At 44.1% G+C, this 27,649-nt stretch overlaps 1 protein-coding gene across 4 annotated transcripts; it reads left to right on the top strand.

Moving 5' to 3' along the window:
• The first annotated feature begins 10,597 nt into the window (after positions 1-10,597).
• lactb2 (lactamase, beta 2) lies at positions 10,598-25,363 on the top strand. Of its 4 annotated transcripts, none has more exons than XR_014553443.1 (8): positions 10,598-10,731; positions 13,163-13,323; positions 14,925-15,045; positions 16,280-16,458; positions 19,745-19,893; positions 20,085-20,188; positions 21,838-21,925; positions 23,829-25,363. XR_014553443.1 is itself a non-coding variant. In XM_083653334.1 (7 exons), the coding sequence occupies exons 1-7, from the start codon at positions 10,610-10,612 to the stop codon at positions 23,867-23,869; spliced, it is 861 nt and encodes a 286-aa protein (XP_083509460.1). In that variant the 5' UTR covers positions 10,598-10,609; the 3' UTR covers positions 23,870-25,363. The 4 variants fall into 4 exon arrangements, 2 of the variants coding, with proteins under 2 accessions (XP_083509460.1, XP_083509459.1); XR_014553444.1 differs by having other exon boundaries at positions 21,770-21,925; positions 23,829-23,884; XM_083653334.1 differs by lacking the exon at positions 20,085-20,188.
• Positions 25,364-27,649: the final 2,286 nt, after the last annotated feature.

Raw genomic sequence — 27,649 nt, 5'->3', positions numbered from 1 at the left:
TTTTTTGCCGCTGGAATGAACTAGTCGTCCGTTTTGCACTTAACCAGGAAACAGAATCACACCGGCAGGGAAACGAGGAAGCAGGGATATCTGCTTGGCTGTTGACGGCAAACGACTGAAATGTTCGGCCACCGCCGTCAACTTTCGTTCGTCCAACCAGCTAGGCTAAATGTCCACGTTTCCCGTGGTAGCTCCGCTTCACACTGCACTTAGCCAGGGCTCAGTGATGCTCTTGGCCTGGGGCCTAACTTTAGGGGCTAACTTTCTTAGCCCCAGGCTAAGAAAGCTTTTCACACTTGCACAATCCCGGAACATTCCAAAGTGGGCTAACCCCCGACTTTAGCCTGGGGCTAGCTGGCCCTGCTCTGGAGCAGCTTTTCCTCTAAACACGGGTGTCAAAGTTGCCAGTGTGAAACGGGGCCAGAGATGCGGCCAAGCTTTGAGGTTGGAAACCATTTAGCTGTATCTGGTTCCGACAGCCCTGGGCTAGTAGAACTGCAGTGTGAATCGTACAGCCCTGGGCTAGTAGAACTGCAGTGTGAATCGTACAGCCCTGGCTTTAGTTTAACCTGGTGAAAAGGGGCTACGTTAGCGCGGTGTGAAAAGCCTAATAGGAAGTGAAGTGCACCTTCTGCTCACCTGTTCGTGTTGCTGACAATGTGAATGCATGACAACAGTCCAGCCACACGCCACCGACAGGGTTTCAGCTGTGTTCTTAAATCATATTTGACATATATATTTGACATTTTGATTTCAGCCCTGGAATGTAACGGAGAGTCTACCAGCTGTTGTCCTGATCTGTTGCCTTGTAGGAACAGACAAACTGTCTGTGTGATATCCGTGGCTGCTCTCTATGGCTTGTCCTTTTATAAATGTCTTTTGTAACATGGAGCGGAAGGAGTGTGTCTGTCTGTGAGCGTGTTTTTTTTCTTTTCTTTTCTTTGCTTGCATGCAGAGCCCTACATGGACAGTTTGGCCATCAGTTATATGAGTGTTAAACATTAAACGTCACAATCCTACTCCTTTGCTGTTGAATAACCAGTGACTCACCACCACCAGCAGCAGCAGCAGCAGCAGCAGATGTTGAGAATGACACCATGGTGATCTTCACGAGGACGTAGGTGAATTTAGATATTTGCTGCCACCACCTCCTAGATGTATAAGAAGGAGCTGTCCCTTCTTGACGTCTTTACATGGCGAACAAAACTATACCACCTGACCAAACTGTCTACACGTATGGCTCTGGGAACCCAGAGTCTTATCGGTCTGACGATGAATCGCTTTGGGGTTTCTGTTGTAGAGCGGACGTCCACGCCAAGACGTCCACGTCAAGGCGTCCACGCCAAGACGTCCACGCCAAGGCGTCCACGCCAAGGCGTCCACGCCAAGGCGTCCACGCCAAGGCGTCCACGCCAAGGCGTCCACGCCAAGGCTTCCACGCCAAGGCTTCCACGCCAAGACGTCCACGCCAAGGCTTCCACGCCAAGACGTCCACGCCAAGGCTTCCACGCCAAGGCTTCCACGCCAAGGCGTCCACGCCAAGGCGTCCACGCCAAGGCTTCCACGCCAAGACGTCCACGCCAAGGCGTCCACGCCAAGGCGTCCACGCCAAGGCTTCCACGCCAAGGCGTCCACGCCAAGGCGTCCACGCCAAGGCGTCCACGCCAAGGCGTCCACGCCAAGGCTTCCACGCCAAGGCGTCCACGCCAAGACGTCCACGCCAAGGCGTCCACGCCAAGGCTTCCACGCCAAGGCTTCCACGCCAAGACGTCCACGCCAAGGCTTCCATGCCAAGGCTTCCACGTCAAGGCTTCCACGCCAAGGCTTCCACGCCAAGACGTCCACGCCAAGGCTTCCACGCCAAGGCTTCCACGTCAAGGCTTCCACGCCAAGGCTTCCACGTCAAGGCTTCCACGCCAAGACGTCCACGCCAAGGCTTCCACGCCAAGGCTTCCACGTCAAGGCTTCCACGCCAAGGCTTCCACGCCAAGGCTTCCACGTCAAGGCTTCCACGCCAAGGCTTCCACGCCAAGGCTTCCACGCCAAGGCTTCCACGCCAAGGCGTCCACGCCAAGGCGTCCACGCCAAGGCGTCCACGCCAAGGCGTCCACGCCAAGGCTTCCACGCCAAGGCTTCCACGCCAAGACGTCCACGCCAAGGCTTCCACGCCAAGGCTTCCACGTCAAGGCTTCCACGCCAAGGCTTCCACGCCAAGGCGTCCACGCCAAGGCTTCCACGCCAAGGCTTCCGAGCGCCGCCGCCGTCGTTTGCAGACCGATTGACGCAAGAACGGCGTTGGAGTTTGATCAATCGATATACGTTTTGTAGATGTTTTAGGTCCAGATGCCTTTTTTTTGGGGGGGGGGGGGGTCAAATCGTTTTTATAGGTGAAAAAAAATATGTTCTAAGACATCTCGAGTCAAAATGTACAAACATCAATTCAGCATTCTTCACTTCAATAATGTTTTTTTTACATGACTCAAAATAGTCTGTGGTTCATTCAAGTCCCGAGTAAAACGGCAACAATTGTCCAACAATTCCTTTCAATGAAATCTCGCCACCAAAACGAAAAAGCTGCAGTAAATGTTGGGTTTGAAACAACAAAACGCAAATAAAATATAAATAATTCAATATAGCCGAACTCATGATATTGTGATATGATTAGAAGAAGTAAAATGCCGATCGATACTCATAAGCACACAAAAGTGGAGTGGATAGTTTTAGTCTTGGTCATTTTGCAACATCAAACGGTCTCGTCAAAATATCAACGCACAATATAAAGTTGTAGACAAGAAAATATTAATTTCAACAAAAAGAAAACGACACTCTGGGATGAACAGAACACCCGTGCAAAATTCTGAAGAGTTAAGCATTTTGAACTGTACGTTCATACTTGTTGGATCATCCCATTCAAAGACTAACCGCATCTTTTCAAGCACTGCAGCAGATTTGACTGGAGTCGCGCTATATAATAAATAAACAGTACACAGACCTGCAGTGTGTCAGTTATTATATATAATAAATAACTCTAAACAGTACACGGACCTGTAGTGAACAGGGACAGTGCACATTAACATAAAATGCAAATGCACCAGTTAGGCAGAAGGCTATTTTACATCTGTTGTCCCTCAAGTGAGTATCAACATGCAATTATGAACTACCGTAAATTCCGGACTATAAGGCGCACCGGTGTATAAGCCGCACCTTCAAAGTTGACTATTTTTTTCTTATATAAGCCGCACCGGACTATAAGCCGCGGGTGTTTTAATGGGTTTTTTTTTTTTTTTTTTTTTTTTTGTGTTTTAATGTTTAATTACCATATGTAATGCTCCCATTTATTAACATTTCAACAAAACAACATAACACAACACCACCTGTGTTGTTATTTACAGTGCACACAGTGTCATACAGTGTCATACAGTGTCATACAGTGTCATACAGTGTGGTGAAAAGAGGGCAAGAGAGGAAATTAAAACAGAAGTGGATTTATAGTTAGAAAGAGTGCTAAAAAAGAGAGTTTTTTTTTTTTTTTTTTTTTTTTTTTTGAAAAAATCCATAGATAAGCCGCACCGTTATATAAGCCGCAGGGGCCAAAAAACGGGAAAAAAGGTGCGGCTTATAGTCCGGAATTTACGGTAAATCAAAACTCTCACAGCACTCTTACTAAAAAAGGATCCAACTATAGAACCTCTGAGGTTTAGTCTCTTTAGTATTGTGGCTACATTGCAGCAAAACCAGGAACAGTCCAAACTTTGTCTGGGCCACAGGAGAGCTTTGCAGTGTAAGATATTCTTCCTTGGAATCCGCCCACTTCATCCAGCTGGGTTTTGGCCGCTTCTTCCTTCTGTTGGTGGAGGTGGAACAATCTCGAGCAATTGCTCTATCCCCGTTTCTCTTGGGCTCCTCGTCAGTGTGGTTGCAGCGGCGGAGGAGGTCTTGCAGGCTTCAGATGTTTTTTGGAGGATCCTTCTCGTTGATACTTCCATTCGGAAGTCTGCGTTGGCAGGAGTCCCTGTCCTCACGTTTATGCTCGCTGCGCGTGGTTCCTCTCGGAGCTGGAGCTCAGCTCGCCTCGCCCCCTCCGGTGTCAAGCCAGCCAGAGTAATCGCAGCACTCCCCAGGTCCAGACCACTCATCTCAGCATATCTCTATGAGTACGGATAACTGTGAACAATGACGGAAGTCTTGTCGTGGACGCCCGCTCTACACCGGAAAAACCCTGAGATATCAGCCCGTCTGTCCCAGAGTCTTATTGGACATCAGACTGACAGACTCTGGGTGTCCCAGAGTCTTATTGGACATCAGACTGACAAGACTCTGGGTGTCCCAGAGTCTTATTGGACATCAGACTGACAAGACTCTGGGTGTCCAGGTTGCATGTATGGTTCTGGTGTTTTGGACAGACGGTACAGCAGCGAGGGCTAATTTGCTAGATTTGTTGTATATCTGTGTGTGTACAGACGGTACGGGTTTGGCTGAATGTGAAGACGGCTTGTTTCAAATTCAATATGTTTCTACTATTTCCAGAAGGTCTGTATGTCCCGTACCAATCGAAAACCCAGGACATCGGTCACTTGTGATGATTCAAATTGTGGGGCGAGTGTTATGCCAAAATGTAATAAGTGTCCAGTTGTTTTCCCCATGGCAGAGACCTGTAAAGTTAGTGAGCATACCAGGGGTTCTCAAGCATTTTGCCCCCCCCCCCCCCCCCCCCCATTTTTTTAAAGACAAATTTGAAAAATGTAATGTCTCTCTGGGCCCCAAACCCTGAAGCATATCCGTCTTCATAGACATCATGGCGTCATTTTCATCACTATTAAAAGACAGACAGACTTTCTTAATTCAGTAGTAGCATGTCAATGTCCCAAAGGCAGCTCGTACTCCTACAACTCATCTTTTTTAGGAGCTGAGGAAAAGGGTTGTTCTTGTTTTTGTTTTGTTTTTCATTGACACCCATGCATTTTTTGATTTCACAATATATTATATTGCATTTTACAATATATTGTAAAACATCCATATGAAGCCAGCTGACTCTCGTTAGCACAATATTCTGATGCTCTGGGGTGAAAGTTCACTACGTTAAGTAGTAAAAAAAAAAAAAAGTTGAAAATGCAGCTTCATTCCTGTCTAGGGCTGGGTATCGCTATTCAATACCTTTAAGGCAGCGATTCCCAAACTGTGGGACCACTGGTGGTCTGCGAGGCTCCACCTGGTGGTACTCAAGAGCCTTGCTGACTGCCATCAGCCCATCAGCAAATAAGATTGTCTGTTTATGTGTTGGTTATTTGCGGGCTGTAGCCTAGTAGTTGACAGTTCAGCGTGCCGAGATGGCAAGAAAAAAAAAATATATATTGAATGAAGTACTCTTGATATTGGTATGACATTAAGGGTACTGTTATTGGTACTGGTATCATATTTTTTTGAAACGATACTCAGCCCTACTCCTGTCTCACTATCTGTCAGTCTGATTAGTCTGTCTGTGTAGAACCTGTAAACTGCATCTTTCTGTTTGGACAATAAACCTGAATCTGTGTGTTACAACATGGAGCATGGAGTTCACTCTTGTCATTGACTCTCCACCAGTTAGCATCAAGTTGGTCAGATATGCATTTCATTCATGCTTAATGAGGACCCAATTTAGATCTGGTCTAACTCTGGTTATGTTCCGATTGAAAAACATCTTCCCGTGCATGTATGGGCCTAAAGATTTTAAAAGTAAATGAGTTGTAATATTTGTTGAAGAATTTAATGACAAGGTATTGACAGTCTGAAGATTTTTTTTTTTTTACATTTGTCTTTTTTAACGGGGCAGGGAATTTAGATTATACAATGTGATCTCCTTTTCAACGAATGTAATATTTGTTCCACTTCCACTCACTGAGTCTCCCCTGAAACCGCTTGGAGCCCCCGTTGGGGAGGCCCACCTCCCGCTTTGAAAACCCCTGGTCTAATTGATGTGGTTTTCACTGCTGTTTTAAAGTGATAATACGGAAGATTTCAGTTTTGTTCTCTTGGGTGACACCTATTGCGATGAGTGGTAATTGCAGGTGAGATCCACACTGTTATTATGTGACATTACTCACATAGTAACCACCCGTAATGCTAGCAGAGACCTATCCTACTTAACACAAGAGTTGTCAGGAACCTATTGATAGTATTCTGTTACTGTACATCACCACACGGCCATCTAGGTAGGAAAATAACAGGTGATTGTAATCAATTAACAGGTGATTACAATCAAGTGACAAACAGCCAATGAGCTGTGTGTATTGTAGCGCCATATTGGTAGGAAAATGCTTGTGACATAATGGGAATACTATGAATAGAGTGAGTCTATTGTGTTAGCTCCACCCACCCTGTGTCACCGCGCAGACACCCAAGTTCATAAATGCTGCAATACTGAAAATGCAAAGGCTTCCATCAATGAGCCCTATAGGCTCAATCACCACTGTGTTAACTCACTATCAGATAGATAGTGACGTAACACACATTTATTTAGATGAAAATCTTCCTTATTATCACTTTAAGTCCAAAATTAGTCAGTTTTGACTCCAAAATATTTGGAGGGCTAAGGTGATTATATCTGCTTTAAATGACTTTATTTCACTTGGTCTGAGGTGTAGAAAAAAATACCTCTTTAAACTCTAAAAGAGCACTATCAGTCATCATTATGCAATGTCCTAGTGATATTTGAGGTTGAACTGTGACTGAGGGGTTGGTAAGGAATCCTCATCATTACCAAGAACTAGTAAAGTCAGGTGAGAGATGATGCAGTGATGATCAGATTTGGCAATGGCTCCACCAAGTGTCTGGTTTCTGTTACTGCCATTTTGTGTTTATTTCAGGACTTTTGGAGATCATAGATACAGGAATAAATTTGGCCTATTCCAGTTCTCACCAGCCCGGGTGAAGTTGTGTTTACAATTCTAATGACAGAGCTGCATGTGTAGCCGACGACACATTTATTTTCAGGGTAAGAGAGACTGTCCTTCAACCTGCTGGCTCAAGCCCCTGACCTCTGACCTCCCTGTGTGGAGGAGGAAAGGGAATCTACCCGCCACACCGACCAATAAGGTTGTATGCTCAATATATATAGAAGTAAATATAAATATATAAGAATAAACAATATGAAATGTGAGGGGGGCCCTGCTAGGATTTGTTCTTCAACCACTGTGGCCTACATGTCAGCATGTTAAGGTTTGTAGCAGTGTTCCGACATACATCTTATGCAGTAGTAATGACAGGTGACGTGTGTATGTTTAATCTGTGTAGCCTGGAAAGCTCCAGAAGCCCTTATGCGATAAAATGATTTGTGTGGATAAATAGTTCAGAATTTCCCCTCTGGGATAAATCAAGTAGGCTACTCTATCTCTCTATCTATCTATCTATCTATCTATCTATCTATCTATCTATCTAGTGCATTAAGAACTGTATATGCATGTGTGTAGGAAATATCCTCAGCATTCTAATGTGTCTGTGAAGGATATCAAAGGCATCATTGTAATTATTTTTAAGATTATTTTTTGGGGCATTTTGCCTTTATTCGATAGGACAGTAGGCAGACAGGAAAGGTGGGGATATGACATGCGGCAAAGGACCGCAGGTCGGATTCGAACCCCGGGTCGGCCGCGCGAGGGGCCAAGCCTCCGTGCTACGCGTGCTACCAGGTGAGGCCACCAGGATGCGGGATGATTTTTTTGCGCGTCTCTTTTTATTCATCCAGGTTCATATTCATATGCCTACTATCTGACCATCATGCTGTAACTAAATAATGATGCTGTAATCTGTGAAAAATAATATTTCATTATAAAAATAAATTTTTAACCTGATGAAGGTCGATAGACCGAAACGTTAATTAAAGTTTTTTTTTTGCAAGTAATTGACAGTGTGCGGGACTCCTCTTTATTTCTCTCTTATGTACTGCATCTCCGACGCACCTGCCTTTAAGAGATTGAAGGTGTGCATCAGCTCCTTCTGATTATAAAAATAAAAAAATCTGTGTAGCCTGGGCCAGTGGGGTTTTAAAGTTGGGTTCAGGGACCCCCAGGGGTCCTTGAGGGGGTTCCAGCGAGTGATGAATAATTTATTTCAACTATAATTCCATCCATAGGTAACACAATGACACTGTATGACTGTGTTGGTCATGGGTTTCATACACTTTCTCTAATAAAAACATCTAAAAGCAGAAATCTTATCAGATGGGGATCCCTGGGACAAAATCTTATGAGATGGGGGTCAGTTTAGGGGTCCTTGATGATGTGAAGGTGGTGAAAACCTCCGGCTATCTGTATAGCCGAGGCTCAGCTCCTATGTCACAGTTCAGTCCAGGTGGTTTTGGACCTTCCAGAGTTTTCTTTTGCCTGGTGGTGTCTTAAGGCAACAAGTCCCTATTTAAAACAAACTTTTATCGGCGAGCCTTTCCTGATTTTACTTGAGTTTTAATTTCTTGAACTGTCTTTTATTTCTTTTACAAATGTTTCTGTTGTCTTATTCGTATCCTTTACTGCTGTAGGCCTATTCGTTTTTAGACACCAAATTGTTTTATAATATGCTTTCTTTTAGTGTCTGATCATTTTATGACTTGTCTGTTTTATTGTTCTGCCTTGTAAAGCACTTTGTAACATGGGTTTTGAAAAGTGATATATATTATTATTATTATTATTATTATTATAGTCAATATAATAAGCCTCTGAAGCGGGCTGGGGACTTTCAATGAAATTAGAAAAATAGAATAGAAGAAAATCTTAAAGGCCCAATCCGTCAAAACTCACTATTACTGACGCCGGTGGCCGTTAGTGTAACTGCAGGCAGCGTGTGAACGAGCTGACGCGCGGGCACCATACTCGCACGCGCACAAGTAGTTGCCTGGCAACAGCAGAGCTGTTCGTTGCTTTGTAACGTTAACTCATAAAAGTCACTTGAAAACGGCAACCTGGACAATTTATCGGTCAGATCAGCCTCGAGATGCCCAGGAAGGATTCTGGATGAATTAGGGGACGTTATTGTGGCATGTTTGGTCGTGTTTTGGCTTGCGTTGGCTGCGGGCAAGTCGATACTCATGTTAGCAAAAGCCAGGAAATAGCCTGCTCCCCTTATGTACGGTAATGCCTGGAGTTGACCAAACTGAACAATCAAACAATGTTTCATAAGCATAACAGTAACGTTAGGCATATTTAGGACTGTTAAATTCATTATCCACACAAGACGGTAACGTTATTAGTAGGGCTGGTGGTAATTTCTATAAATGTAAATTAATATTAGTTAGCCGCGATTAGCATCAAGCTAACATTACTAGTATGTGCAGTCCCACTGCAGTCAGAGCCTGCTGGCTGCGGGAAGTGGATACTCATGTTAGCACAAGCCAGGAAATAGCCTGCTCCCCCTGTATGTACGGTAGCCTACCGTCAAACAATGTACCGTAAGCATAACAGACAGTAGGCTAACGTTAGGCATATTTCCGACTGTTAGATTCATTATCAACACAAGACAGTAACGTTATTAGTGGGGCTGGTGGTAATTTCTATAAATATAGCTAAATCTATTAGTTAGCCGCGTATAGCATCAAGCTAACGAATCACCACCGCAGCTAAATGCAGTCAAACAATAATGTTCCATGACCATAAGCATAACGGTTGTAACGTTAGGGTTGCATTACTTAACACAAGACGGTAATGTTAGCAGAGTTTCTGACCAGGTGGTCAGATACTTGTACTACGGAGTGACAGTAAAAATCTTGAATCTTGAAAATCCATTAGCAAGCAGCTAACGTTATCTGGTCAAAACCACATTACACTAGCTACAAGCAGCAAGTTCCCTTCATGAACCGAAAACACAGTCCTGACTCTAGTTTCCCCCCGATGTCGGTCACATTGCTGCTGTCTGGCCAGACGGGCTTCATTAGATAAATATTTATTTATTTAGTCTGGACTTTTTCTGGAGTCTGTGTTTGTTGTTTCCTTTAGCTAGCAGCTAGCGACGAGCGTAACGTTAAAAGCTACTTCAGCCATTTCCTGTTAGCGTAGGACAAGAGGCAAGCTCGACGTGAACGCGCGAGACGTCACATCCTCTAGCTGTGGCGGGAGATGCTATCCACTTCGAAACTGCGGTTTTCCATGTATCTTCTGAACGGCTGGTCGGAGAGAAACGCCCCTGGTCGCCATTTTTAAGTGACGTCAAGGCGCATTCACTCAGTGCCAATAATAAACACTTTGTGCACATTTATTTCTCGCCAAAACCAACGGAATGGGCCTTTAAAAACTTGGCAGAGACAGATTGCATTTTGTTGCTTAATTGTTTGTTTTTGGTGGAAAATGAAGTTTCTGTATTCATATTGGTTGCTTAATTGTTTGTTTTTGGTGGAAAATTAAGTTTCTCTATTCATATTGAGTGTTGTGGATTTGAAGAATGCTTTTATTCTGGAAAAACTGGTACAGGAAGTTGCTCTTGTGTTTTCGGTGAGCAGCTTCCGTATGAGTGGGGGCAGCCATTGCTGCCGCTGCCTGTCAGACACTCAGACCATGGTCAGACGATAGGAGTGTTTGTTTACCCGTCTCTTTGTGTATTTGTATTCGCTGTATTGCTCATAATAGTCGGGTGTTGGAGTGCAGCCATGAGCGCCATTATTCCTCGCATAGAGCAGCTGTCTTCCAGAGTTGTTCGTGTTTTAGGCTGTAATCCAGGACCGATGACTCTGCAGGGAACCAACACGTACCTGGTCGGCACTGGGAACAGGTGAGCCTGATATTGTGTTGCCAAAATGTTGAATGGAGTTTGGTCTGAAGTTTTTCTGTGAACATAATTGGGGGATACCTCGGTTTCTATCCTGATCGTCATGTTATTTTAGATATCTCATTTAGGAGTTGAGTCATTTTGGAACATTAACTGTAGTATTAATTTGTGAACCAGTAGGAGCCACACTTCAATTCGGCATACATTCAGTACACTAGTCAGCATGTATCGCAATACAATGTTAACTTTAAATAATAATGGGGTAACTCTAATTATGGGTAACTCTATCATCAATCACCTTATGTACGCTGATGACCTGGTCATTCTGAGTCCATACAGTGGAGGACTACAGCAACTATTGAAAGTGTGCTCAAATTATGGCAATGAACATGACATAATTTACAATGCAAAAAAGAGTAGTGTCATGATAGTGAGAAGCCAGGAGGACAAGAAATTGGCCTTCCCAGCCTTTCACCTATCTGACAGTCATCTTTCTGTATGCCAGGAAATTAAGTACCTTGGCCACATCTTCACAGATAATCTCCATGATGATAGAGATATCTATAGACAGTGCCGCAAACTTTAGGCTAATATGTTGCTTCGCAGGTTCAGTATGTGTTCTGGTCCTGTCAAGTGTGCACTTTTTAAAGCTTTCTGCACTCCCATGTATACAGCTTTCTTATGGTGCACATATAAGAAAGGTAGCATGCGGAGGCTTAAGGTGGCCTACAATGATGCCCTGAGGATTCTACTTGGGGTCCCTAGGTGGCATAGTGCCAGTCACTTGTTTGTGACGTGTGGAATCCACACATGTGAGGCTCTCTTAAGGCATTCTATGTATGGATTCATGTCTCGCCTGGATGAGTCCCAGAACAGCATTATTGAGGATATAGTCAATCCTGGTAAGAGCTGTCTTCGGTTCTCGTCCAGGCTGCGTAAACACTGGAGAGTCAGCCTCTATTTATGTTGTTTCTCTCTTATTTATTTTTTAACTGTATAATTTGTTGTGTGATGTTGATAATATGTATGTACTCTATGGACCCCCTGTGTGTCTGGAATAAAGTTTGAATTGAATTGAAATAGCGTTACACATGTAGGCTACGTTACGACTACAAGACAAGTGGCCGTAAGGTAAAAAGTTGAGATTTGATTGAAATTGCTGTTTGGTGAATCACTTATATGTCGAATTTAGCAGAAGATACCATACTACATACTTTATTAGTTAAGTCACTGTGTGGCACTTGATTTTAATGCATGATATATGCCCCTCTGTATGGAGTTTTGTTAAACGGTCCACCATAGATTGATCGGTTCAACGGTCTCAGCTGTTTACTTCTAAACTAAAGCATTAAAGTCAAAGGTCATCATTATGATCAGTAACTGTACTCATTGTTCCAGTTTCACTGACTTTCATATTATGTTAGTAATATACCTGTAGTATAGTTTCAAAATTGAAAAACAATGCTGTATAATTAGATTTTAGTTATTTTAACAAAGTCATTCATCGTTCCCTAGTCTTAAATACCGGCGGGAAACAGCAAAAGCATTGAATCACACAGTGAGTAGTAATGCATATAAAATGTATGGTATAAGGCAGGGGTGGGCAATTATTTTTCATGGGGGGCCACATGAGAAACCCAGATTGTTGCCGGGGGCCGAACAAATATTGTCATGCCGTAACCCATGGATGGGTAACTTTGATGATAGAGAGGGCCACAAAAAATGTCCTCGCTACCAGGTTTTGCTGAGGGCCGAACGGCGCCAGCATGAAAAATTTGGTGCATTTTAAGCCACGTTTAGAGGAATAACTCATTTTAAATTAACAGTTGTGATGTCATTATTCAGTCTTAACCACCAATATTTCATCCTTTTCTCACTCACTCCTATGTCACCACCTTTAACTTTTTTGACCACCTGCCAATATGGCTGTTAATTTTAAAGTTACCAGCCAATTAGAATTTCCACTAGCCAAAATGTTTTTCTTGAAATAAATCAGAATATGAGTGGGTTAATTTAAGCATAAGTATCAGTAAGTGGCCCGGGATGATCAAAGCCTGTGTTGAGGGTCACACGAACAAAAATGCAGTCTTGAAGCTAAATAAATCCAAAACCAATGAGTTAATTATTTAAATTTCTAATTCAATGTAGCCTTTTAGTCATAAAGATTATTGAAAGATATTCCATATTCCAGACTGAAATGCTATAACAGAAGTGGAGTATTGGCCAGAATGACATGAACATTTGGACACTTATTCAGCGGGTATCTTGCATGTTGCGTTCAGGTGCACTGTGTAATTTTTTTTTTTTTTTTTTTTTTTTTTTTTTTTTTTTTGCAATTCCATCGCGGGCCACACAGGTGGCGCCCGCGGGCCGCGGGCCGTAGTTTGCCCATGTATGGTATAAGGCCTTTGGATGAGATGTGTGTGTTTTGCAGGCGCGTGCTGATAGACAGCGGGGAGCCTGCCGTGCCCGAGTACATCAGCAGTCTGAAGCAGGCTCTGAAGCAGTTCAACACCAGCATCCAGGAGATCGTCCTGACACACTGGCACCACGACCACACCGGAGGGGTGGAGGACATCTGCAGAGACATCACCGGTGAGGGGGGGGGTGGGATGTGGTCGAGGACATCTGCAGAGACATCACCGGTGAGGGGAGGGGGGGGGGGAGGATGTTGTGGAGGACATCTGCAGAGACATCACCGGTGAGGGGAGGGGGGGGGGGGGGGGGGGGAGGATGTGGTGGAGGACATCTGCAGAGACATCACCGGTGAGGGGAGGGGGGGGGGGGAGGATGTGGTGGAGGACATCTGCAGAGACATCACCGGTGAGGGGAGGGGAGGGGAGGGGGGGGGGGGGAGGATGTGGTGGAGGACATCACCGGTGAGAGGGGGGGGGATGTGGTGGAGGACATCACCGGTGAGAGGGGGGGGGATGTGGTGGAGGACATCTGCAGAGACATCACCGGGGGGGGGGGGGGTGTGGTGGAGGACATCTGCAGAGACATCACCGGTGAGGGGGGGGGGGATGTGGTGGAGGACATCTGCAGGGACATCACCGGTGAGGGGGGGGGGGATGTGGTGGAGGACATCTGCAGAGACATCACCGGTGAGGGGGGGGGGGATGTGGTGGAGGACATCTGCAGAGACATCACTGGTGAGGGGGGGGGGGATGTGGTGGAGGTCATCTGCAGAGACATCACCGGTGAAAAGGGGGGGGTGGGGGGGGGGTGGGAGTATTTATTTTGGCTGAAAGTTTCCATGGCTTTGTTTTGTATGTTTAAAGTGGTAATCCCTTTTAGTTTAAGTTTTTTTGTTTTATGCGTCACAATAAAGAGAAAAAGGAGCTAGTACATATATAGTACATGTGTATATATATATATAGTACATGTGTAAATATATATAGTACATATATAGTACATGTGTGTGTATATATATAGTACATGTGTGTATATATAGTACATGTGTGTATATATATATAGTACATGTGTGTATATATATACAGTATATATATAGTACATATATATATATATAGTACATGTGTATATATATAGTACATGTGTGTATATATATATATATATAATAGTACATGTATATATATATATATAGTACATGTGTGTGTATATATATACCGTATATATATTGTACATGTGTGTGTATATATATATAGTACATGCGTGTATATATATATATATATATATATACCGTATATATATACACATGTACTATATATATTAGTACATGTGTATATATATATAGTACATGTGTACTGAAACTGTTGAACAAACAATGCACATCTTCAATGATATAAACGGGCACAACTCCCACAATCCCTTTTAGTTTGAGTTTTTAGTTTTATGCGTCTCCATCTTTGGTGCATTGATACAGTAACTGTATGTTTTCCCCTCACATCATTATCATGTATTTATTTATCTTTCAACTGTCTCCATCAGCAACAGTGATCTCCAAAATACAGTTTTAGTGGCTTTCTTATTTGGATTCATTTAATGTTTTTGTGGTTATTGTGTTTTCCAACCCACGGGTTCTTGAAACTTCTATTGTAGACTCTGGTTTTTGGTTGTCGTTGATTTATTTTCGTTAATTTGCACATTTGGTAAAAATGGTAGCACTATTGGCATAACTTTTTTTTTTGTATCACAGTTTTGTGTGTGTGTGTGTGTGTGTGTTTTCCCTCCTGCAGGTTCCCAGGTCCAAGTCAGCAAGCTGCCTCGCCCCGGCCGGACAGAGGAGACGATGGGAGACAAGAGCTACACTTATCTAACAGACGGAGACGTCATCCAGACAGAGGGAGCCACGCTCAGGTCAGCTCAGTACACAAACATCCAGACAGAGGGTAGGGATGGGGCCGATCCGATCCAATATCGGTATCGGGTGCCGATATGGCACTAATTCACGGATCGGATCGGCTCGGAATTGGATTTTTTTTTTTTTTTTTTTTTTCAATTCCAGCACACAGCTGGCCGTAATTTGTGTAATAATGTATAATAGTATCCTTCTTTGCCTTGTATATTTTCTTAATTTTGTCTGCTTTTTGCAAGGTATATTTAAAAAAAAAACTTTAATTGGCCAAATCTTTGCCTATACTGTATATTCAAGAAAAATATTGGTATCGGCATAATATCGGTATCGGCAGATATCCAAATTCAGGTATCGGAATCGGATCGGAAGTGAAAAAAGTGGATCGGTGCATCCCTAACAGAGGGCGCCACGCTCAGGTCAGCTCAGTACACAAACATCCAGACAGAGGGAGCCAAAATCGGAGCAGGCGATTCCCATAACTGCAGCCATGGCGCATCATCTCCAGAGTCTCCACCCTAGGAATCAAGCCCACTTGGTGCCTATGGTGGTGGTGGTGTCTGTGCTGGATCCCCAACTGTGAGATACAGCAATGTGCCGCGGAAAGCTATTAGAAGAAGGTGTCTGTGGTGGTGTCAGTCACGATTTGTGACGGAAGTGATGTCATCAGTGATGTCACTCGAGCAACTGTGATGTCATCAGTGATGTCATTCGAGCAACTGTGATTGCGCAACTCTGATGTCACTCAGGCAGTTGTGATGTCATCAGTGATGTCACTCGAGCCACTGTGATGTAGTATGAGCCGATTGGCGCACAGTAGCACGTCTAGGTGGGTGGGCGGGATCTGTCTCTCAGGCGATTTTCATAACTGCGCCCATCCTTCCTTATATAAAAAGGAGCAAGTGGGCAATATCTGCGCATGCCAATAGAGCAGGCGAGGCCACGCGGCTGCGGGCGAGGCCAGGCAGCTGGGGTATTGGCCCCTTTGCAGTCATGTTTTCTTCTGGTGAGTTTTAAATTCTCCATGCACTCTAAACACAAGGTAGATAAATAAATAATATTGTGTGTTAGCAAGTGATGTAACATTACTGTCCCTTGAATCCTTGTAGTCCTATTTCGAACATGGGGTACTGGTGCACTCCTGTGGCCGAAATGAGTATTACAACAACAAACACAAAAAATGAGCCTGACAAAAAAGAAAGAAAGAGAAAACGTGTGTGTGCGCGCTGTGTGTTTCAGGGTGCTGTTTACACCGGGCCACACGGACGACCACATGGCCCTGCTTCTGGAGGAGGAGCGGGCGGTGTTCTCTGGAGACTGCATCCTGGGCGAGGGCACGGCCGTGTTCGAGGACCTGTACGAATACATGAGGTCCCTGCACCTCCTCCTGGACTACACCACTGACCTCATCTACCCAGGTCACTCTGCACCCTCTGTCCTGCCTTTAAATAGGGCTTGTGGTTGTTTTTTATACCGAAAGAGCGTGCGTGGGAGTTACCCCGCTAGCCGGGCGCTTCTCGCTCATACTGAGCATTAGCGCCCGGCGAACGTCAACGCATTTCCCATCAAACAATCGTGCCGCTCTCACGTATAAAAAACAACACTTGCCTGAGCCAAACACGTGAAGTGAAGACGCTATCCGATGCCCAACATCCTCTTCTTTTAAATACATATAGGTGCCTCTTCCAAATTGTTGCATAAAATCCACTTTTCTGTCTTTGAAAAACCGAAAATCGTTGATCTGGAGCAACCCGGAACAACGACTCACTGTTTACTCACTGTATACTCACTAATGCCCCCCCACACTTCCGGAATGGTATTGCACCTACATTTTCGGTTTTTCAAAGACAGAAAAGTGGATTTTATGCAACAATTTGGAAGAAGTAACTATATGTATTTAAAAGAAGAGGATGTTGGCCATCGGATAGCGTCTTCACTTCACGTGTTTGGCTCAGGTAAGGGTTGGTTTTTATACCTAGACGTGAGAGCGGCACGATTGTTTGATGGGAAATGCGTTGACGTTCGCCGGGCGCTAATGTTCAGTATGAGCGAGAAGCGTCCGGCTAGCGGGGTAAGCGTGGGAGGTTCCCTTGCTGCGTGGGAGGTTCCCTTGCTGCGTGGGAGGTTCCCTTGCGGTTGGAGTAAGCGATATTGAAATGGCATACTTACACAGCTGAAAGGTTTTACTTTTTTATTGTTTTAGGCATTTTGCCTTTTATAGATAGGACGGTGGGGCAGACAGGAAAGGTGGGGAGAGAGAGGGGATGACATGCGGCAAAGGACTACGGGTCGGATTCGAACCCGGGTCGGCCCGCGCGAAGGACTAAGCCTTTGTGGTACGTGCTATACCAGGTGACGTACCAAGAGGTTTTACACTTTAATTTGATGTCTCTCTACCATGGTGTGGTGCACACGATTCTGTCCGTCTGTAGACTACGTTTACATGGACTGCACTATTCTGAAATCAACTGGATTAAGACAGCTAACGGCAAAGTAAACGGCGCTGAAGATGGTCAAATTATTGCGTACAGTACATGTACACTGACATTGATTCGTTTTTCGGTGAGCCTTCTTTTCACCATTTTCTGACATTTTATAGACTCAGTGATTCCCAAACTGTAGTCCGGGGACCACCGGGGGTCCGCGAAGCTCCACCTGGTGGTACTCAAGAGCCTTGCGGACTGCCATCAGCCTATCGGCAAATAAGATGTTTATGTGTTGGTCATTTGCGATCCGGCTCACAATGGTAGCCTATTAGTATTTAGCCTTTCTGATGCTTATTGTATGGTTAAATCAGTGATTTTTTTTTTTTTTTTTTTAATGGAGGAAAACAAGTTGGTAACCACAGTGGGAAGTGGTACTTGGGAAATTATTTGGTTTGATGGATGTGGTACTTGCTCTGAAAAGTTTGGGAACCTCTTATTCACCTTATTCACCACGCCCACTTTTTCTCTCTTCGTTAGACGCAATTGTATTTGTTTTTCCGGTTCAGCGCTAGTTGGCGGCCAATTTCAAAACAAAACGTCACTATATGAATGAAATTTGTCAACATTCAGAAGCTATAATGCGGCAAACTTCAGTGACATGTTCATAGCGTTACTGCTGCGAGGAGCCGATGGCTGTTACCCGGTCGGCATTTAACGTACAAAAGCACGTCGACAATGTTTTCTCACTGTCAGTAAGCCTACAGTAGGGTTTGACAGATACTAGCTAGTCCGACCGGTCAGCACAGCCAGCGTTCGCTGGAGTACTCAGTCCTCGCTGCTCGTTAAATATTTCCCAATAGGCGTTATTCTGATAAACCGGTCACATATTTGGAATGTTACGTTCTCACCTGGAAAAATATTAAAACTTTAAAACAGTTTATTTTTTAGCTTGAAAACAGTTTTGGCAAGTATAGACCTTATTCGATTGATGTCACTCACATACTGGCACGCCCACCGCCGCCATATTGTCGACATAGCGCTGCAGTTCTCAAGTGACAGCCTATGTCGAGCAGTGTTTATAGGAAGCTAGCCGCTGTTAGCGTTACCTGTATCGTTCCAATTGTGTTCGGATGGTGACCTGCGTTAGGCATGGCTGTAGTAATGACAGCAATAAAGTCCCCGTGGTTTGTTTCTATCTCTACCGTCCACAGACGTGAAGGGAGCGAGACGGAGGATACGTCAGCAGCACAGGAGAGGTGTGTGGATAGTTAGGAGAGACAGGTGAAACTTTCTGACAGCTCCTCACAGCAAAGTCTGTTCACCTCGTTTTTTCTTTTGTTTATTTATTACAGGCATTAACGGCAGCATACAAACAACAACTCTGGGGTTTTTATCGCTGCCATCACCATCGCTATTTTGTAATGGAACAGAAACGACAATAAGGCCGTTACTAGTTGTCAGCTGCAGCAGCGCTCTGTGCGCACAGGACGGTATGTCAACAATATGGTGCCATCCGGGGTTAGCGAATAAGGTCTATATGGACCAAGAATAAGGTGAATAGACCAAAGAAGTAAATGATTAATCGAGAAAATAATCAACAGATTAATTGTCAATGAAAATAATCGTTAGTTGCAGCCCTAAAATTAGGGATGGGCATTTCTAGCAAAAACACTTCGAAATTCGCTGGCCAAAGTCGACTTTTAATCGAAATTCGAAAAAAAAACGTAAAAAAACGTAAAAAAAAAAAAAAAATGTTTTTTTTTTTGTGTTGAGTGAAATGTTGCATTGTCTCCCCTGATTCTAAGTCTAAGGCTTTATTAATTAATAGAAAAAGCTTCTGCTGTGGATTTGTAGCTCAAACAAGCATTGCACCACTGAAGTAAAGAACATGTTACATGACATTGACATTTTCGAAAATAAAAAACAGTTTTGACAATCATGAGTGGTTCATTAAATATTTAGTAGGCTCAGGTCTGAGTGCCAAAGGGGTGCCAAAGTCACCCCCTCTCCCTCTTCATGGGATTTCATCCGCCATTCATTTTTCCATAAACCTTGCTTAAAATGCTCATAAAAATTGTTTTACTTGCTCAAACCAAGCGATTCGACTATACTTAGAATCAGGGGAGACAATGCAACATTTCACTCACCAATTTTTTTTTTTTTTTTTTCCGAATTTCGACTTTCAATAATAAAAGTAGACCTTGATAATAACAACGATTATTCGAAAATTCGAAATTCGATGCCCATCCCTACCTAAAATACAGTCTCCCTGTGGCAGGTCACGGGCCGGTGGTGCTGGAGGCCGGCTCTAAGATCAGAGAGTACATCAGCCACAGGAAGCAGAGAGAGCAGCACATCCTGTCTGCCATCCAGGCCGACGCAGGAAGAAGTTTCTCCTCCATGGAGCTCGTCAAGATCGTCTACAAGGTCGGAACAAAACCTCCACTCCTCCAAAACACAGGCAGCCTGAGGCAGGAAAGGACAGGGGGAAGACTGCCGACCACAGCTGCTACGAGTGTTAATTCTGCTGCTAATGCTATACTGCTAATACTGCTGCTACTCATATAACTACCACTGATGCTATTCTTGGATGCTATTCTTTTTATATACCAATACAGTTTCTGATACCCCAGATTGATTCATCTCACGATGTCAGACATTACAATTGGAGATCTCCACCTACCAGTCGTCTGGGGAATGGGATTTCTACTGTAACTGCAAGGTAGTCGCTCGAACGGCGCCGGTTACAGCCGCTAACAAACCGACGCCCCTTACAGCTTATCAAGGACACGCCCCTTACAGCTTATCAAGGACACGCCCCTTACAGCGTATCAAGGACACGCCCCTTACAGCTTATCAAGGACACGCCCCTCCTGGAAATGATGATGATAGAGCACCGCAGGGATGAGTCAGGAAGTAGCTCTTGGGTTCGTTCAGGGGAAAAGGGAATTGGGGTTTTAGAATGAGGATTTCGCTTAAATGCATAAAATAAGGTCTGTGGTTAACAAAAGTTTATGGGTTCAGCAGGATCATCTTCACAAAGGTGAATAACTTTTATGACCTTTGGAATGTAAATGTCTTTTTGTTTTTGTTTTGTTAACGTGATTTTTAGAAAACGCTTCAAAAGAAGAAGGTGACCCTGCTGAACCCAAATGTATCACTCCCATTAGCTTTTGTTAACCACAGAACGTATTTGATGCATCCTGAAATCCCCACTCCAAAACGCCATAGACTTTTCCCCCCCACGAACCAACATGGCGGCCATTTCTGCTTAAGCCTACAAAAATACGTCATCCCTGCGGTACTCTTATAGAGAGCCGCGGGAACGAATCCGGAAATCATCTATGCTAACACTCCTGGTTCTTCACTGTTTTCGCCTATGTTATTTTTGAATGGGTTTTTGGCGCGATGCTTCAAATAAGGTCTCTGGGCAACGCAGGCTTCATCAAACGCGAACGAGTGTTTAATCATCTTCACACATGAGGACCACTTTTATGAGTGTTTAAGCTTTTACGTGCCGTTAAAATGGCGGCTAGCTAGCAAACGGCTAAATGAGACTACACTGTTGAGTCGACGGGGATATTATACGTCAATAACGTCATCACTTCAAAGGACGAACACGGAAATTCTCTTTCCCTCACCTGGTTCAGCCCGGGGTAATCAGTGCACAGCAGCGCACACATCAACAACACTCCAGGTTGAGTGGTAAGGTGACGTGGAAGCCTATGCGACACTGTGTGTAGTTCTGGATTAGCATAGCACAAACTTTTTACTTCTAGGGCTCGCATTTACGCTTCAAAACTCATGAAAGTGGTCCTCATGTGTGAAGATTATCCGGCTGAACACTGGTTCGCGTTTGATTAAACTTGCATTGCCCAGAGACCTTATTTGAAGCATCGCGGCAAAAACCCATTCAAAAATCCCATAGACAGAAACAGTGACGAACCAGGAAGTCCGGGACTTCTGCCTTCTGACTACAAAAATACGTCATCCCTGCGGGTCTCTATTATCCTCTCTAGTGGAATAAACCGGAGATCACTTGGTAACACGAAGAGAGCTTCAAAGCAGTGAAAATGCATTTCCCCGAGCAACGTTACATTATTTGATTCCGTGACATTTTCTTCGGTGACTGCAGCTGAGCCCTCCTACCGTGCACGCGTTGCTGGTACAACAGTGTTTACAAGCACATGACTTCTACATCTCTACTCAAGCTATTATTTTTTATTATTCTTTTTCTGCACTCAATGAAAGCACGTTCCTTTACTTAGCTGAATGCATTATGTTGTGTGCGGCGATCTTCCAGTTTTCCTGCAGCCAGTCTCGTGGGTGCATCTCAAAGCCGATCTAGACTGAGACAGCCTTCCGTTGCAGGAGACTCCTGAAGACCTGCACAAGGCAGCGGAGGTGAACCTGGTCCATCACCTGAAGAAGCTGGAGAGAGAAGGCAAGATCAGCCTCGGTACGTCTTGCTCACACAGCAAGAGAGCAAGTGAAGATCTTTCGGATTTTTTATTTCGTTTTATATTATATATTATATTACCGTATATATTTTATATTATTATTATTATTATTATATATATTTATATTAACTGTCGTCTAGCCAATCTGCTCCCACAATTGAGCCTTTCTGTCTCTGCTGTGATAGTTTCTCCATATGATTACCGTAGTTGCCTGAAAACCAGCCGACACCAGCGTCTTTCTGAAAAGTAAAAATATTTTCAGCTGGCAGCCGGCGCACAAAACAGTCGGAGCGCTCTGAAATTAGACGCTGGGTGCAGCGCACTCCCTCTACACTCTCTCCTCATTGGAAACAACTGAAAAAAGACACTGGGGCTTAGGAAAAGAAGCTATATGGACACATAGAGAGCCGCAGTAACGAGTCCGGAAATCATCGATGCTAACAGCCCTGGTTCAACACAGTTTTCGCCTATGGGAGTTTTGAATGGGTTTTTGGCGCGATGCTTCTAATAAGCTCTCTGGGCAACGCTGGCTTAATCAAACGCGAACCAGATGGTAGTAACATCATCTTCACACATGAAGACCACTTTTATGAGTTTTGAAGCTTTTATGTGCCGTTAAAAGGACGGCTAGCTAGCAAACGGCTAAATGAGACTACACTTTTGAGTCGATGGGAATATATACGTCATTATACAACAGGTAGTTCCGGCCGAGCAATTTGATTGGACAAGAGGGATCCTACGAGTGCCTATATTTCACGATAATGCACTGGCGCTTCACTGTGTGTAGATCACTCCGCTTCACAGCTGCCCTAATCAACAAAACGCTTCACAGCTGTAGAGTAGACAGTAGTAAAGTAGACAGCCTGCAGTTAATTAGGCTGATTAGGCTACATTTTCAGCAAAGCAGAAAGCTGAGGGGACTATTTTTGTTGGCGGAGGAATAAATACAGAAATCATCTATTTTCTCAGCTTTTTGTCATTTTTTTAATCAGCTTTGTTTAATAGAACTGTTGTATAAAAGCAATATCACACTCGAGGTCGTGCATTGTTGTCTAATATTGGCACTGCTGTGATTATCTACGGCACTCGGCCTGCGGCCTCGTGCCTGCGACCGAATCACAGCAGTGCCAATATTAGCCAACAATGCACTCCCTCTCGTGTGATATTGCTTAAATAACGTCACCACTTCAAAGGGCGAACACGGAAATTCTCTTTCCCTCACCTGGTTCAGCCCGGGGTAATCAGTGCACATCAACAACAGTCCAGGTTGAGTGCTGACGTGACGTGGAAGCCTATGCGACAGTGTGTAGTTCTGGATTAGCTTAGCTGGAGCATTTTACTTCTAGGGCTCGCATTTACGCTTCAAAACTCATGAAAGTGGTCCTCATGTGTGAAGATTATCCCGCTGAACCTTGGTTCGCGTTTGATTAAACTTGCGTTGCCCAGAGACCTTATTTGAAGCATCGCGCCAAAAACCCATTCAAAAATCCCATAGACAGAAACAGTGTTGAACCAGGAAGTTCGGGACTTCCGCATTCAGCCTACAAAAATATGTCATCCCTGCGGCTCTCTATTGCCTTAGGTTTTAGAATGCTTTTCTAGAGGCTGCCTTAGGTCTTAATGGGTTAAACCTTGCCATACTCAGGAGCCACATTGACAAAAACATTTTTTTTGCATGAGCCACAATCCAAAAAAGTCCCTTTCCTCTCTTTATTTTTGTAGATTTTTATTTATGTATTTATTTTAAGTAGGACTTAAAAGAGCCAAAACTATCCATAAAAAGGAGCTGCATGTGGTTCTAGACTAGAGCCTCGGGTTGAGTATCACTGACTTCAAATGTTCATGGACCGTGAAGTTGGGCTTATTGTGTCAGCTAAATGCCTGAAATGTTTTTCCCTCCAGTGGACTCCTCACAACTCAACAAATGGAAGAGTAACGCGTGAAGCTGTCTGAAGCGCCACAGAGATGCAGATGAAATGGACTCAATTCGAGCAGGAATACCAGAAGATGACCGGGATATCTTCAAGGTATCCGCAGGGTCTTGAAAAGTATTAGAAGTTGATCGATCAATTTACGGGGGAACTTAAAGCCCTTAAAAAGTCTTAAAGTCGAGCTGAACCCAAAAATTACTTTTCTTTTCTTTTAGTTCAAATACCTGGGTATGCAGTGCACCTATTTAATAATGTATGCCAAAAAAAATCACAAAAATCTAATTCCTGTAGTTTTTCACATCAAAAGTTCATTTTTCAAGATTTCATTGATAACAGTAATCTACAGTTTGCTGACGTCACCTAGTACTATCAAATTTCTACCCCATTTCAACCAATCATATCACGACATGCAGCTGTCAATCAAATCTTCATTTCAGGATAATTTTCTCTTCCAAATGAAGTAGAAAATGGCGCCTAGTGCCTGTCATCTGGCAGAATTCCTATCCCATAAACTAACTACTAACTTGGCCAATTGTATGAAACATGAACAAAAAACAAAAACTCTCATCTCTAAGAATGCAAAGAAATGTAACTGGCTCGTTAAAACGCGCATTCCAGGAATATCGTATTTACAGAAATAGCGTAAATGGTGCGCGCTTGAGAGCGTGGTTGTCAGGGGTCGCCCCTCGGAGATTCCGGGCGGGCGGGCAGCACCCATGCATCGGATTGTCCGCTCGCTCCGCACGAAGCAGCTGGCTGCCTGGTACTCCGCGGATCCCACTCGCGTAGCATGACAACACGCTGAATCCCACTCCATTTGGGGGTGGAACACGCCATGATTGACCAATGCCAAAGCCAGTCGACAGAATTGTCAAATCAAATCATCGACATGATACTATGACCCGCCTCTCAACTTGTCATCAAGTTTGTTTCGTCAGACAAATTATGTTTTCAGTCTGAAACGGACTCAGACGCACGTGACGCACGGGTTCAGCTCGACTTTAATCGCCATTTGATGATGGATTACATTTTGTCCCTCTTGTGCTGATTGTGTTAAATGGGCATATGATATCGTCCCATATCGATCGCAGACCCCTGAATTGAATCGATATCGTATCGTGGCAGACTTTGTGATATCAGCAAATATCGTATCGTCGTCCAAAGAATCTATATAATATGGTAGTGTGATGAAACTTGTGCTTTACACCCCTATCGTGACGAAAGTGCCATTGAGGCCTTGAGAAAGTCTTAAAAGGTGTTGAATTTAACTTCAGGATTCCTGCATATACCTCACTTTTTGTATAATGTTTGTGCCTGGATGGCTTGAAAGTCACACTGAAATGTGGGGGCAAAAGTATATTTTTGATTATGTTTTTGTATCAAAATGTCATGACGTGTCCTTCCTGTCTGATGGAACGGGTCACCTTGATTTGAACATGAGACGAGTTCTTGTCTTGTAATTATTCTCGTTTCAAGAGGGAGCAAACAATGTGTGATGCGAGTATATGAAGCTGTTGGAGTGATTAAATAAATAATACATGATAATTTATTAAATTAATGATTGTGACCTATTACCTTGATTTTGTCTTTCTTCAGTTAATGGTTGTATTAATTTTCATATCCTTGAGGAGAGCGGTCTTCTGGACATTACTCTCTTTCCACTATTGTTCCACTTTGTGTTTTTATCAAAACATTTCTATAAGCATGTTTTTGCTGCTGTCCCACTTTGTGGCTTTGTCTTTCTTGATTGTGATTCAACACTTTGTAAACTGCTGTCAGAAAGTGCCAGTGTTACTCACTTGAGTCACTAGGTGGCAGCATGTGCTCGGTGTTGCGATGTGAAATTAGTGCAACTTGAGCACATTCAATTTTGAGTGTGGTTGGAAATAAACACCAAATATTAAAATGAACTTAACTGAAAATGTTGTTAGAAATTATTCTCCAAATATTGAATGGTGAGTTGCTGTTGTAGTTTTTTCTGCTCATAAATGCAAAAATATTGCCTATGATTATTTTAGATTTGATGAACTATCTTAAGGTAATGCTCATAACTGTAAAACCCTTAATGATTACCGGCTAATTAGTACAAAAACAAGATCACTCAACTGAATGTAATCTAAACCAGTGGTTCTCAAACTTGTTCATGTCAAGGACCCCTAAACTGACACAAATTAGACTACAGACCCCATCTGATCAGATTTTTTCTTTTCGATGTTTTATTACAGAACGTGTATGAAACCCATGTCCAAAACAGTCATGCAGTCTGTCATTGTGTTGCTTATGGATGGAATGCCGTCAAGGAGACCCCTGTTTTTTTTTTTCCCCGGACCTCACTTTGAGAACCACAGATGAATCTCAGGCCAGTGATATTAGACCAAAAACAACGACATTGCTTGAAATCGGTGTCGACAACACTGACTCACAAGTTTCACACAAACAGTCTGATGTCACTTCTGTGTTTGGGACTTCCATCAAAGCTCTTGACTCACTCATGCGGCAGCTCATCAGGAAGAACTGAGCGGTGAACCGTGAGCCTGCGTTTAGTCAACAACCACCTCATCCTTTACCTAGAACTGCAGTCATCATCATACAATATAATCAGGAATTATACTAGGCTACAAATGTCCAGCAAAGCGATTTCTATTGTCCTATAGGAGTTATATTGATACAGTAAGGGATTAAACAAACATACCATATAGAATAAAGTCAAGGTAAATGCTCTATTGAGTACAACACGCACTATAATCCCTATAGGAATATTATAGTGATACCAAATAGCATAAAGTCTGTAAGGGGCACATGCGCCCCTGTAGGAATATTATGGTGACACACCATATATAGACCTACAGTAGTTCATTATAAACTAATAGGCTACCACAGACAGACACACTATCAGTCCCATAGGGAAATGACAATGATAGCCTACCATAGTCTGGTTTTATATGATCGGATATATCTGTTAGAGCCCATAATGTAAAAAACACATCAACACATTTGCATTTCGCAATTTGGATCATTCTTGTTTCCCCAAATAAATAAATGGTGGTGTCTTGGACAATGTGCTGTGAGAGAGAGGAGTTGAAAGAGAGAGCAAGGGAGGGGAGAGAGATGGAGGGAGGGAGGAGAGAGAGAGAGAGGCAGGAGGGAGAGAGAGAGAGGCAGGGGGGAGGGAGGGGGTGAGAGAGGTAGAGGGAGGGAGGGGAGAGAGAGAGGCAGGGGGGAGGGAGATTGGGTGAGAGAGGGAGGGTGGGTGGGTGAGAGAGGGAGGGAGGAGAGAGAGGGGGAGGGAGCGAGAGAGGAAGGCAGGGAGGGAGGGAGAGAGGCAGGGAGGGAGAGGGAGGGGGTGAGAGAGAGGGGGAGGGAGGGAGAGAGAGAGGCAGGAAGAGGGAGGGGGTGAGAGAGAGATGGAGGGAGGCAGGGAGGGAGAGGGAGGGAGGGTGTGAGAGAGAGGGGGAGAGAGAGGGGGTGAGAGAGAGAGGGGGAGGGAGGGAGGGGGAGAGGCAGAGGGAGGGGGGTGAGAGAGGGAAAGAGAGAGGCAGGGAGGGAGAGAGAGAGAGAGGGAGAGAAAGAGGCAGGGAGGGAGAGAGAGAGAGGGGGGAGGGAGGGGGGTGAGAGAGAGGCAGAGGGAGGGGGTGAGAGAGAGAGGCAGGGAGGGAGAGAGAGAGAGAGAGGGAGGGGGTGAGAGAGAGAGGGGGAGGGAGAGAGAGAGGCAGGCAGAGCTGGAGGTGGGTCTGGTCTGCTGCTGGTGGAGGAGAGATAAACAGCCGAGGAGCCTCTGAGCCTGGGGAACAT

Source organism: Poromitra crassiceps (assembly GCF_964638095.1).
Source record: "Poromitra crassiceps genome assembly, chromosome: 17".
Taxonomy (NCBI): domain Eukaryota; kingdom Metazoa; phylum Chordata; class Actinopteri; order Beryciformes; family Melamphaidae; genus Poromitra; species Poromitra crassiceps.
The sequence above is the reverse complement of the archived record's forward strand: the minus strand, read 5'-3'. Positions and strand labels throughout refer to the sequence as shown.

Bases quoted from the DNA above. Each gene is read 5' to 3' on its own strand.
- lactb2 (XM_083653333.1), top strand. From the start codon at position 10,610: ATGAGCGCCATTATTCCTCGCATAGAGCAGCTGTCTTCCAGAGTTGTT. The intron at 10,732-13,162 runs GTGAGCCTGATA...TGTGTTTTGCAG, and splicing joins CTGGTCGGCACTGGGAACAG to GCGCGTGCTGATAGACAGCG. The intron at 16,459-19,744 runs GTCACTCTGCAC...TCCCTGTGGCAG, and splicing joins CACTGACCTCATCTACCCAG to GTCACGGGCCGGTGGTGCTG.